The sequence below is a fragment of the Littorina saxatilis genome, linkage group LG9 (assembly GCF_037325665.1).
Source record: "Littorina saxatilis isolate snail1 linkage group LG9, US_GU_Lsax_2.0, whole genome shotgun sequence".
In the NCBI taxonomy this organism is placed as follows: Eukaryota; Metazoa; Mollusca; class Gastropoda; order Littorinimorpha; family Littorinidae; genus Littorina; species Littorina saxatilis.
In genome coordinates, this window is record NC_090253.1 from 8,675,845 (window position 1) to 8,689,872 (window position 14,028).

A 14,028-nucleotide genomic window follows, 5' to 3' on the forward strand; every position below is an offset into this window, starting at 1 on the left:
CTACATTTGGTCAAGCTGTCGAACTCACGGAATGAAACTGAACGCACTGTATTTTTTCACCAAGACAGTCCAGCTTCGCCAATCCCTGCGTGAAGGAAATCGCTCACCTCCCACATGCAAAACGCAGTGAAACTAACACGCCAGAATAGCGCGGTAGCGTATTGTGCTAAGCAGGAAAGCGCGCTTTTCTGTATATTTGTCAGCTTGTTTTGAATACAACCTATCATATCTATATGTTATTGGAATCAGGAAACGATAAAGAATAAGATGAAATCATTTTTGGATCGATATCTTAAATTTTAATTGAAGACTAATTAATCTATTTTCGTTAATTGTGATCACATTTTAAGAGTAAACATGACATGAATATATTTTTAGATTCAGAATGTGATGAAGAATACGATGCAATCAATTTTAAATCTGTTTGCGAAAAATCGATTTTAATGACAACTTTAATGAGCAAACTCATTAATTAATTTTTAAGCCTCCAAGCTGAAATGCAATACCAAAGTCCGGGCTTTGTCAAAGATTACTTGATCAAAATTTCAACCAATTTGGTTGAAAAATGAGAGCGTGACAGTGCTGCCTCAACTTTCACGATAAGCCGGATATGACGTCATCAAAGACATTTATCAGAAAAATGAAAAAAACGTCTGGAGATACTATACTCAGGATCTCTCATGTCAAGTTTCATGAAGATCGGTCCAGTAGTTTTCTCTGAATCGCTCTACACATACACACACACACACAGACAGACACACATACACCACAATACCCTCGTCTCGATTCCCCCCTCTATGTTAAAACATTTAGTCAAAACTTTACTAAATGTAAAAAGCAACAACTGATCCACATACAAAGTACATTGTATTTGAAAACAGTGACTCATTACCAAGCATTTAGATCGTTTTCCTCCTAAAGGCTAAATGTACATATTCTCACACTCACACACACAAACAGACACACACATCCAAATCACTCCATTCTCCTTTCCTCTGATAAAAACTAAGAAATCGGGTGGGTGGGTTTTTCAACATTTATTTGTCATGAATGCACACTTCTTTTTTCAATCTTTCTCCTCTCTTCCAGTCACACTGCAGTATTTCCATACCAAAGCACACCCTACAATTAATTTTCAACATGTAAAGTAAACAAGACTGTAAGGCTTCTTTTTAAGCCTACTGTCTATATGATACTTACCGAGACAGTACTATTCTTGCACATTATCTATTATAGGCCGAAAAAATTGGACAAAACGCTGAGTGGGTACAATTATCTCCCATAACCATGCGCCACCGTGGATCCCAAGCACTGTCCGAGTGCTTCCCCCTTACAGGATGTAGGTGGCGCGTCCTCTTTCTTTATGAGCTGCAGACCCTCAAAAAGCCCATAACATATCAAGAGGGGAGGCGGGAGGGAAACTCTAATAGTACTGTCTCGGTAAGTATCATATAGACAGTAGGCTTAAAAAGAAGCCTTACAGTCAATATAACACTTACCTCGACAGTACTATTCTTGCACAGAATACCAGAGTGGTGTGAGGGTGATATGTAGAGTATTAAACTCCTTAATCAAAATCACTTAAATCCAAGGATTAAGATACCCAGGCAATTTTCGAACAGTACTACCGTAAAAGAAAATATACCCAAGAAACATACCTTAGACTGACGTGACCATGCTAGCAACCACTGCTGTGTGGTGAACTCAATGTCAAAGTCCAGGCCACTCAAAGCTTGAATACCACTGAGTCTACGGCAAGTGGCTAAAGCGATGAGGAACAATTAGTCTTAAAAATCAGCAACTTGATACTGATGCCTGCCAGGGGTTCAAACTCATTGCTACGCAGGAGTTTGAGGACCAGAAAGACATCCCCCTTGGGAAATGAAACCCGAGGTTTAGACACCGCTGCATTGCTAATACCCGAAAGGACATTAGCGATGAGGGAGGACCTGATCAAGTGTTCAGTTCTGCGACCAGTAGCGGCCGCAATCGTGGAAGCGATGGCAGATCTGTATCCAAGAAGAGTCTTAGAAGAAAGACTCTTCTTTTGATACACTTCCACCAGGAAGTTGGCCAAGTCCTGTGTTGAGGGATAAAGCGGCTTTATCCCCTTGGACAAGGCGAAGGTGGCCCAAGCTCTCCAGCGTAAGTCGTAGAGCTGATTAGTTGATCGCCTCTTAGCGTTCAAGGAAAACTCTACTGAACTCTTGTGCAATCCTAGTGCAAGCAGTTTGGAGCGCACAAGAGCCATGCGGTCAAGCACAGACTCTCTGGACGTGGATGAGGGAGGCATGATCGAGGCTGGAGCAGACCTCCCCCGTCCAGATCCAGAGGTAGAGGGTCTACGTGGGTGAGACCGCGAAGATCTGGAAACCACGGAGCTGTTGGCCAGTAAGGCGCGACCAAAATCAGTCTTGGTCGTTCCTGCAGATATTTTGCCAGCACCCTCGGAATCAGAGATGTCGGGGGATAGGCGTAAGCATCGAGGAGCCTCCACAAGAGAGTGAATGCGTCCAAGTGGAACGCATTCATGTCTCGAAAGGGGCTGACGTACCTGGGAAGCCGAGCGCTGAATCGAGTTACGAACAGATCGATCAGAGGACGGTCCCACCTTGCCCACAGACGCTGTAGAACGTTGTGAGCGATGGTCCATTCTGTGGAGAGAACCTGATCGCCCCGACTGAGAATGTCGGCCAGGGCGTTCAGTTTCCCCGGAACGAACTGGACTGACATCCGGACCTGATTGGTCTGGCACCAGAGCAGAATCTCCTCCGCCAACAGGGAGAGGGACCGAGAATTGGTGCCCCCCTGGTGGCGAAGGTAAGCTAAGCATGTGGTGTTGTTGTCCCCGTTGAAAATCAGAGGGGCCAAGGACAGGCCGAATGGGAGGGCCCGAAACTCGAACACCGTGCCCTCCCAAACGAACCGGAGCAGATGTCGGTACCCCGGGGCCACCAGGATGTGGAAGTAAGCATCCTGGAGGTCCCAGACATGGCCCAATCGTTTGGCCGGATGGCCAACCGGACCGACGAAGGGGTTTCCATCTTGAACTTGCACCTGTGAAGGTACAAGTTCAAGGTGGAGAGGTCCAACACCGGCCTGAACCGGCCGTCCTTTTTGGGGACGGTGAACAGGCGGGAGCAGAACCCCAGAGAAGGCTGAGAAAGGGGGTAGACCGCCTTCTTCTCGACCAACGAGTTCACCTCGTCCTGAAGAGCCTGCCATCTGGCAGGCTCTCGAGGAGGGGGGAACGTCCAAGGTAGAGCGGACAATGGAGGTTGTGACGACAGCGGTAGAGAAAACCCCGACCACACCACCCTCAAGAAAAACTGGTTGGAGACCAGTCTGCCCCACATGCCGCGGGCCCGAAAAAAGGGAACCGCCGGACGAAAGAGGGGCAACTTGAGGGGGCGTCAACGTAGGGCCGGGACTCACTGAAAATTCTGCTGGCGGGCAGGCGCAGGCTTGCGACCACCCCCCCTGGTGGTGCTGCTTCCCCTTACCTGTCTGAGCACCCTTCGTCTTGCTTGGGAACGCAACAGGCGTCTAAGAGGAGGAAGAAGGAGGCAGTGAAACTGGCTTCTTCTTCTTCTTCTGAGGCTGGGAGCTGGAGGTGACTGTAGCACTTCTCTTACTCCCCGCCGCCGTCGCCGAAGCAGCGAGGCCAACCATCAGAGAATCAGTGTTCCTCTGGCGTGTGGACTCCACCACAGAACGAACAGTGTCCGGATGAAAGAGGGAAGAAGGCTGAGGAAACGTGTTCCTCAGACTCTTCCTCATATCCGGAGGCACTATAGAAGTAGGCAGAAAATGATCACGGAACAGGGCCAATAAAGTGGACCCGTGTTCCAATGGCCAATTCTGCCGCAGACGTCACGCACGATCGCACGGCATGCAAAGCCCGATCCACTCGAACCGTGTCAAGGACCCGAGTGGAATCGGACTCTGCCCGATTGGGAGGGTCCAACAGTGTGGACAGCGTGCTCATCCATGTCAAGGCCTGTGATTGGGCCTCGACTGTGGAAGAAACGGTGGCCTCAAGATTGTGGAACGAAGCAGAGCTCAGTTCCACCTTCTTGACCGAAGGCACCTCCCCAACGAACACATCACCGTCAGCCCCACCCTAAACACTCGAAGTCTGGAAAGGGAGAGTTCGAGAGTCAAAGGGAAAAGGGAGGGACGAAACAGATTGGACACGAGGAAACAGTGGAGGTGCGCCTCCCGAAGGAAAGCATGGCACTGAACCCGCGTCCTCCCGAGGAACATAGGTCGCGTTTGCACGTGAATCTGTACTCCTCAGGCGATGTGCTGCCGCTTCCACCGTGGCACTTAGACTAGGGTGGAACGCGAATTGCCGGCGGCCGGATCGTTCATAAAACGAGCCGCCGGCAGACGCGGCGTGAGCCTCCCGCGCCCGGGCCGAAGCGGACTCAAAGGACGAGAGGGCGTCTCAGGGAAGGACGTCCTGAAACTGTTCAAACGTCCTTCTAGCTGTGCGAGGACGAGCCTCCTGCCTCTCGTCCTCAGACCCCGGGTCCACGTCCTGTGTGTCAACACTAGACGACAGACGCTTAAGAGAGGCATCCGTGACGTCAAGACGCCGCGTGATGTCTGTCATGTACTGTTGGAAAGTACGAAGCATAGCTTCGGAAGTTCCATCAGAAACCGGCAAGGGTAGAGGTTCAGTGTTAACCTCAGGGCGACCCTGATCCTCCTCCCTATCGTCCTCCGACTCACTCTCCTCTTCACTTCCCGACAACTCCTCAAAAGCAGGAGTGTAGGGAGCTTGAGGGGGAAGAGCCGAAAGCGATGAAGCAGGCTGTGAAGAAACGCCCACAGAAGCAAGAGGCCGCGAAGACCCCTGCCCCAAAGACGAAACGTCTCCAGCAGCCGAAGGGGGAGAAAAACAACAACCCTGCGACTGTTGGGTCAGCCCAGCCAACGAACCCCCGCCATTTATAGACTGAACAGGAACCCATCGGGTCTGATCAGAAAAGAAATGGTCCGGTCCGGTCGGGGGTGCCGATCCGGTCCGGTAGGGTGGTCCGGTCCGGTGCCGTACCATCCGGAGGTCCCGTTCAGCACCGAACCATCGTACCCACAGAAGTGTTCGGGTGGTTAGGTCCGGACGTGGACATACCGTACCATCCGGACCCGTAGGTCCGGTGGTCCGGTATGGTCCGGTTCGGTGCCAGACCATCCAGACCAACAGAAGTGGTCGGGTGGTCCCGCACCGGACCATCCGGACCCGTAGGTCCGGACCCGTAGGTCCGGTACCATCCGGAGGTCCTGTTCGGCACCGAACCATCCTACGCACAGAAGTGTTCGGGTGGTTCGGTCCGGGCGTGGACGTACCGTACCATCCGGACCCGTAGGTCCGGTTCGGTGCCAGACCATCCGGACCAACAGAGGTGGTCGGGTGGTCCGGACCGGTCCGGTAGGGTGGTCCGGTGTTCCGGTCTGGTGTTCCGGTCCGGTCCCGTACCATCCGGAGGTCCCGTTCGGTACCGAACCATCCGTACCCACAGAAGTGTTCGGGTGGCTCGGTCCGGACACACCGTACCATCCGGACCCGTAAGTCCGGTATGGTCCGGTTCGGTGCCAGACCATCCGGACCAACAGAGGTGGTCGGGTGGTCCGGTCCGGACCGGACCACCGGTCCAGCACCGGACCATCCGGACCCGTAGGTCCGGTCCGGTCCCGCACCATCCGGAGGTCCCGTTCGGCACCGAACCACCCGTACCCACAGAAGTGTTCGGGTGGCTCGGTCCGGACGTGGACATACCGTACCATCCGGACCCGTAGGTCCGGTTCGGTGCCAGACCATCCGGACCAACAGAGGTGGTCGGGTGGTCCGGACCGATCCGGTAGGGTGGTCCGGTGTTCCGGTCCTGTGGTCCGGTCCCATACCATCCGGAGGTCCCGTACGGCACCGAACCATCCGTACCCACTGAAGTGTTCGGTCCGGACGTGGACCTACCGTACCATCCGGACCCGTAGGTCCGGTATGGTCCGGTTCGGTGACAGACCATCCGGACCAACAGAGGTGGTCGGGTGGTCCGGTACCGGACCATCCGAACCCGTAGATTCGGTCCGGTCCCGTACCATCCGGAGGTCCCGTTCCCGTTCGGTACCGAACCATCCGTACCCACAGAAGTGTTCGGGTGGCTCGGTCCGGACGTGGACATACCGTACCATCCGGACCCGTAGGTCCGGCATGGTCCGGTTCGGTGCCAGACCACCCGGACCAACAGAGTTGGTCGAGTGGTCCGGTCCCGACCGGACCACTGGTCCGGTACCGTACCCTCCGGACCCGTAGGTCCGGTGTGTTCCGGTTCGGTGCCAGACCACCCAGACCAACAGAGGTGGTCGGGTGGTCCGGTCCCGACCGAAACACTGGTCCCGTACCGTACCATCCGGACCCGTAGGTCCGGGGGGTCCGGCAAGGGCCAGAGGTACTGTCCCGCACGTACGGTCCCGTACCATGGGTCCCGTCCGGACCAAACCCGGAGGTCAAGTCCAGTCGGGACCCGTGGGTCCGGTTCGATCCCGACCCGTAAGCCTGGAACGTTCCGGACCCTTGGTCCGGACCATCCGTCACCCGAACACCAGACGCTAAGGAATGGCGTGGGGTCAAGACGGTCCGGTCGGAGGTGTCGGTCTGAGCAACAGAAACAATGTTCCCGTCGCCCTGACCATTCGACAGAAGTACCACGTTCTGTCGAACACCTCCACGTCCAGTAACTAGTCGGCCGGAGCGTTTCAAGAGGGACAGCCACCAGTCACACGGACGTCAGAGGGAACCGTAGTAGCAGTGGTCGTAGGCACGAAGCCTGAAACCCCTGCCCCCACAGGACCGCCCTGAACGGGGTCAATTCGCATCCCAACCCCAGCGGGGAGGGAATTCAGAGACCCCGTCATCTCCTCCGATCTCCCCCCCCAGGAGGCCGAAACTACTGTCAAAACAGCAGCAGACGACCCAGCGAGGGAGTTCAGAGGAGGACCCGTGTCCCTCCTGGCTTCCACAGCGGTGGAAACCGAGGAGGGCACAGGAGAGGCACCGGAAAAAGAAAGATTTTAATGCCAACTGCACCCGGTGTTCCCAGGCGGTCACCCATCCAAGTACTAACCGGGCCCGACGTTGCTTAACTTCGGTGGTCGGACGAGAACCGGTGTTTTCAACGTGGTATGGCCGTTGGCTGTCAAAACCTGAGTCTCTCCAGTAGCCCCTAGATCGGATTCACCAACCCCCAAAGAGGGTTGGGAATCGACCTGCCCCCGGATTCGAGCCAGGGGGGAGAAGGAAACCTTCCCCCCAGGCTTGAAACCGGGAGGAGCTGAAGCCTGAGACTGAGGGCCGGACAACGGCGTCGAAGGGGGGGAAGCCTGTTCCACTGAAGGAGAAGGAGAAAGAAGCTTTTTCTTTCCCCTCGACCTTCCCCGAACCTTCGACGGCGCAGCCCCGCCCGAAGTCCCAGGCTCAAGCCCAGCCTGTTTGAGCAAGCTCGCATTGAGCTTGCTCAAACAGGCTTTCTCCGCCCTCCCTCGCCGCAAACGCAAAGCGTTTGGGGAGGGAGAGTCGGAGCGCCGAAAGATCCCCTTCTCCGTGCGTAAAACATGACGCTGGGCGCCCGGAGAAGGGTTGCCCCCGGCAGACTCTGGTTCCGTAGAACCAGAGCCCAAAACAGGACGAGACATCCTACCTCGCCCTGTACGTACCCTTAAAGACCGAGAATTAACAAAATTCAAAGAAAATTTAGGTCAATACTCAAGTGAATGCGGCGAAACGAGAAGCAGACGACCGGTCACCACGAAGTAGGACGGGAGGCACGCCGAGTCCGCCACACAAAAACGGAGGCACAAGTTGAAGGAAACACAACGTAGCCTCAAGCCAGAAGTGGAATAACACACAATAATCCAACAGGTGATAGTCCACACAGAAAAGGAGCCTCTTAGTCCAAAATAATCCGGGAGCGTAGCAGAAACACAGCCGGTCTGACACGCGCGAAAAAAGAAAGAGGACGCGCCACCTACATCCTGTAAGGGGGAAGCACTCGGACAGTGCTTGGGATCCACGGTGGCGCATGGTTATGGGAGATAATTGTACCCACTCAGCGTTTTGTCCAATTTTTTCGGCCTATAATAGATAATGTGCAAGAATAGTACTGTCGAGGTAAGTGTTATATTGACAAGCCCACTTTCACCTACTGCTACCGATGGGAACCAACAGATCACAGCCATGGAAATTGTCCCCCGAAATGCACATTTCTGCGGCAGTAAAAACCAATTTTTTCTCAAAATCAAAATATGCCATGGGGAAACATTATTTCCTTTAGCGTGTGACCTAAAAAATGAAAAGAAAAAAACCTTTATTTTTAATTCTAGTTAAAAAATCTTTTTAATGTAAGTTGCTTCATGGAGCATCTCGCAAACTAACCCAAGATTGGGTTTTGATTTCTTTCTTTATTTGGTGTTTAACGTCGTTTTCAACCACGAAGGTTATATCGCGACGGGGAAAGGGGGGAGATGGGATAGAGCCACTTGTCAATTGTTTCTTGTTCACAAAAGCACTAATCAAAAATTTGCTTCAGGGGCTTGCAACGTAGTACAATATATGACCTTACTGGGAGAATGCAAGTTTCCAGTACAAAGGACTTAACATTTCTTACATACTGCTTGACTAAAATCTTTACAAAAATTGACAATATTCTATACAAGAAACACTTAACAAGGGTAAAAGGAGAAACAGAATCCGTTAGTCGCCTCTTACGACATGCTGGGGAGCATCGGGTAAATTCTTCCCCCTAACCCGCGAGGGGACTTTCTGTGCACAGTCAAACATTTTTTATGAACTAATTTCGTAATTTATTCAGGGGAATTAATTTATCCCAACAAATTCCAACTCACCACAGCAAGCTGTCAAGGTGTTGATTTTTGGTATGTGTGCAAGTACAAGGTTCCCATGTAACACTAGCAAGTAGCATACATTGATCCAAGCTTTGTCAGTGTCAAAAGTAAAACCATTGTTTATCACCTCAGATCCAAAAGCTCATAATAAAATACAGAATTGCATTATGTGAATATCACCTCATAAAACCTATCTCTTAGTATAAAAAAAACCCAACTTTCACAGTGCACAATCACAGTATTTCATGTGTAAAACTTCATATATAGCTCTGCATAACTTAATGATAATATTCACAAATTTAAAGCATGTGTGGCTTGACAATGAGCGGTTTTGCTGCTAGCATTGGTCACCTCCCTTGGCCCAAGGGAGAGAAGCGTCTTACCTCCCTGGCGCGAGCGCTAGAGGACACGGGTGAAAAAGCGCTTCTTTGCGATGTGTAAATCGGTACTTTTCTATTTAATTTCTGCAGCTTAGGTAACTGCGCCATGTGTAAAAGATGGGTAGCATATGATTCGGACATACCTCGACACCACAAATTTAAAAAACAATGAAGACTATGCGCAGTTACCTAAGCTGCAGAATAAAATAGAAAAGTACCGATTTACACATCGCAAAGAAGCGATTTTTCACCCGTGTCCTCTAGCGCTCGCGCCAGGGGAGGTAAGCAGGGCTAGCAGCAAAAGCGCTCATTCTTCTTGAAACACCACATACATGTACATTGTATTGCTCATGAAAACCTTGCAGGGAAGAAAAACGCAAATATTCCTTTCTCAGAGTCTCCTCCCCTCCCTTTCCCCTCTCTCTCACACACACACACACACAGACATTTTCTCTCTCTCTTTTATATATACACACAAGTACACACACACTCAATCTCTCTCATACACAAACTCCCCCTATCTCTCTCTCTCACACACACACACACACACACACACACACACACACACACATTCTCTTTCTCTTTTATATATACACACACACTCAATCTCTCTCATACACAAACTCCCCCTATCTCTCTCTCTCACACACACACACAGATTGTACTTACTCTTACATACACACAGAAATACATTCTCTCTCCACAAAGAGCCATAGCACTAACAACAACTGCAGTTTGGACCCAAAATGAGTGTCCGTGTCTGCGTTTTGCAGGTGTCCGCTTGAGAGGGTGCAATTATAGTTGCAAAACACTCCGTGCCTAGCAAATCTGTCCGTACATGTCAGGTGTCCGCTCACGCCGGGGGCCGTACATTGCAGGGACTAATGTAGCCCTGGGCAAGTATCAACGCTGCACCAATGCAGACAATGACTTTCCCACTATTCTTTGCTTGCCAAAATGACATACAAACACAGAACAGCACCAGTCATTACACAATCAAAACCCTCACCCAGTTCTCTCCCCTTCATTCGAAGAAATGGTGCATTCAACACAACACCTAATACATTGCATTCAACAAAATCATTCCAAGAAATACTGTATTCAAAACAAAGCCGAATAAATTGTACTCCACCAAACATTCGCAGTCTCAACATTTATACAAGTTTCTTCTGCTGTGTCTGGTCATTCTTCGTGCAGTCACAAAATATTAATGGTGTCAATTAACTGCAGGGCAAAAATAAAAAGTCGATCGTCAAGATTAAAACATTCCGTCACAATGGTCCCAGACTCCAATGGATCAGGTTTGTTGTCATAGTTACTGAAGTGGCTCTACCTCATGATCAATTACACACATTCTGCTCAAACACTTTAAAGGCAGAAAACTAATACGATGAATGGTTTAAACTGTTATTTCTTTGTGTGTGACTGTGTGTGGTAAACTGTGCAAAAGGGGTCTTTTTGACCCACTAATAAGACTAACAACATACAGGTGATGAACGTTGTATAACTACCCTATTCATTGCTATAATCTTTACTTGCTAAAAACCAAGGCTGACTAAAAAAAACTACTTAAACTTTTAAAATAATAAATAAGCAAATACATCTAAATACGAACATCAATTTCATACAACATTGAAACATGCAACGCTCTACATATGTACATGTCAATATGCAAGTGCATCTACACATACACATGTATGTACACACATACATACACATTTGTACACACACACACACACACACTGTACACATAAGCCATCTTACATGTTCCTCAAGGCATGTAACCACACCACTACCTTAGCAGCCCTGCAGAATTCTGTACACAAAACAGGCCAGCAGGTTGCTTCTTTGGTTTAACTGTGCCTTTCTCCCCGGGTCTCTTCCTCTCAGGTCTTATGAGCAGACTTTTCTTTTCCAAGGACTTCAACACACTGCTGAGTTATAATGCCCCTCTTCCAACCACAGCCTCCAATAAATACATGTCATGTGACAACATATTCTGTTTCTGTTATCTCTGTCAACACTTCCCCTGACGCCATCCCAGTACAACACGGACTCAATAATTCACCCACACTGACAGAGACACTTTCACAATAACAGTTTCCCTACTTTGCATCTGTTCTTTCACAACAGAGATTTCAAAGTAAAATTATTAGACCAACAGAGAGAAAACTTGTTCTTTATTGCCAGGATGCTTCACACTAAAGGAGGTCCCATAGTACAGGTAATTGCGTACTATCAAAGGCCTTGGGTACTACGTAACACCAAAGTGGGTTGATATCATTACAACAAGTTCAACGTGTGTACATCAACACTCATGCCCTGACTGGGCGGCACATTCTGCAGTATTCTTTCCATGTAGTTTGCATCACAAAAGAAGAGACGAAGTTTGTGTACATGTATAACTCTGTTGGAAGAGTTGCGTTCCTTCACAGCAGTGAGGCAACACGTGTGTACACTGATCGGCCGAGGAAAGCCATCATGATGGGGTTGAAGGAGGCGCATATATACAAAACAAACTACATGGTATACTACATGGTTTGCTGTGTAATACCAGGTTTATGCAATTTATTTTTAAAAATATCGAAATGTGAACAAAAGCGAAATTTACCGTCACATACAAGTTCTAAAAATCCTTCCAGGGGAAACGACAAACGCTTTGTTTTCTTTAAATATAGAAATGTGAACAAAAGCGAAATATAGCGTCACACACAAGTTCTCAAAATCCTTCCAGGTGAAACAACAAACGCTAAAGTGTTTGGACAATGATTTTTTTTGTCTCAGTTAATTTTTCATCATGAGCATTGAAATATTAGGTCCATGCCAGACTGTAGTTTGACATGACCTCATTAACATGATGTACACACATGTGAACAGATGGTGTATTTATCACATAGGTAGTCTCTCTCATGTATGCAGGATAAAAGGGCATTACATGGAGCTGTCAGTGATCTCTTGCCTCACTGATCACCGCTGAGTGTTTGCCTCACTGGTACAAAGGGGCGCAACTCTCCAACAATCGATCAAAACCCCCACAGAGTTATTCCCCGAAATCGTTTTATACACACAAATCCTAGCCGTCACATTCAAGGCAAACCAGAATGTTCACAAAACTCAACACAAGAATATCCTTCAAGCACAAAAAGAGTCGACAACGGAATATGACCCCAAGAGCTGCAAAGTCCTGAGCGCTGCTGCCACAAAAAAAGACGTAACCAAGGCAACGCAGGGTGGGGGGTGGGGGCATCACGAGATCTCGAAGCCGGAATGGGAGTGGAGGGCGTAGCGGAGTTTGTCGCGCAGCACAGACTTCTTGGAGTAGTTGGGCAGCTTGAGGAGATTGAAGCAAGTAGAGGATGTCGGCAACCGCCCGCCCGCCTCCTTCTTCTTGATGTTGAAAAATCCTTTCAGCACTGACCCCACTGTGTCGCCCGTGTCCTGAAGTATCGGTAGCAAACATTAGTCAGCTGCTTACTTTACCTGAACAATTCTTTTGTATCACAATAGAAGATGGTTAAGATAGCCTTTCCAAAAAAAAAGGGTAAGTAGTTTGTTTGTTGAAAAGCGCTCAAGTATAGTAAGTGTGCAACCAGTACATTCTTTCACTAGTTACTGTGCATTTGTGTGCTTGTGTTTTTCTCTCCATAAAATTGACTTTTTATTTAACTCCTTGGGGGGGGGGGGGGGGGGTGGGGGGGAAGCCTTCTTTGAGTTTCATGAAATATACCAAGTTGATTCAGAACAAGTTACCGGTAGTGGCAAAAATTAAGACTTATTGTATGACTGTGCACTTTATAAGATTGAAGTGTTTCATGAAATAGAGGCTCAAATCTGAGTTCAAAATTCAAACACTTAATTGATTTAAACTCCAGCGTTTTATAAAAATACAGGCCTGGACCTGCGTCTTTACAACAAATCTCTGAAACCTGGGCAAGGTTCATTTCTACATGAAGAATCTAGGCTTGCGCACCACTAACATGGTAACAAGTATTACACCACATAAATAGTACTGGAAAATCTAAGTAATGGCTTCAGTCATTTGAAAAGGACATCTACAATAAATGCACTACCAAAACTGAACACCAATATTGTCTTTTCAGTTCAGAGACATACTGCTTGCTGCCGCGTGAGCAGAGAAAGTGTTCCCTCTTTATCTTCACTGGGATGGCAGCAAAATGGCAGCAAAACCCCTCCACGTGGAGGTGTTTTCAGACAGGTCAGACACGGGGTGTTTAGTAAAACATACAGCTACAGTGTTTGCTAACAGAAAGCACTCGCATCACATTGAAGGCCAAAGCGCAAACATAGCACTTAGGTGTTTTTATTTTTTTATTTCTTCTTATGCAAAGTATTGTTCACAGAGGGCGCTCTTACCTGGTCGTCGCTGACCTCCACACAGCGGATGGAGAAGGGGGGCTCCAGGTGAGCAAAGCCCAGTAAGGGAGGCTTCGAACAACTCGTCACAAACTGCACAGGTAAAACAATACAATGTGTACAGAAGTGACACGCACACTACCCTTTCATGCCTCACATCAAATTGCTATCAGTATTTTCAGGACAACACGACGCCGGATTTTTCAACGCACAACCCACACTTTTTACTTAAAAATGAGAAAAATCCACATAATAGGTGCTTCCACTGCATTTGGCACAAAAAAAAGGAAAGGAAGACCAGAGAGGAAATATTTATTTATTTATTATGAGAGCTTATATAGCGCGAAACACAATTAACTGTTCTCCG

General features: G+C 48.8%; 2 protein-coding genes and 1 non-coding gene across 6 annotated transcripts in view; 1 reads left to right on the plus strand and 2 right to left on the minus strand.

Moving 5' to 3' along the window:
* Positions 1 to 14,028, plus strand: part of LOC138975223 (lysosomal phospholipase A and acyltransferase-like) — a 204,536-nt gene that overhangs the window by 98,235 nt on the left and 92,273 nt on the right. The gene's annotated exons all lie outside the window — the stretch shown is intronic.
* LOC138977576 (5S ribosomal RNA) lies at positions 7,082 to 7,200 on the minus strand. Its single transcript, XR_011459374.1, has one exon. It is a non-coding gene; the product is annotated as a 5S ribosomal RNA (ribosomal RNA).
* LOC138975217 (ubiquitin-protein ligase E3B-like) overlaps positions 11,451 to 14,028 on the minus strand; it is a 46,184-nt gene continuing 43,606 nt past the window's right edge. For all 4 annotated transcript variants that reach the window (XM_070347867.1, XM_070347870.1, XM_070347869.1 and 1 more), the window contains 2 exons: positions 13,662 to 13,754; positions 11,451 to 12,725 (listed from right to left, as the gene is read on the minus strand). In XM_070347867.1, the coding sequence (XP_070203968.1) occupies positions 12,534 to 12,725; positions 13,662 to 13,754 (285 nt within the window). In that variant the 3' untranslated portion in view covers positions 11,451 to 12,533. The remainder of the gene's footprint in view (positions 12,726 to 13,661; positions 13,755 to 14,028) is intronic.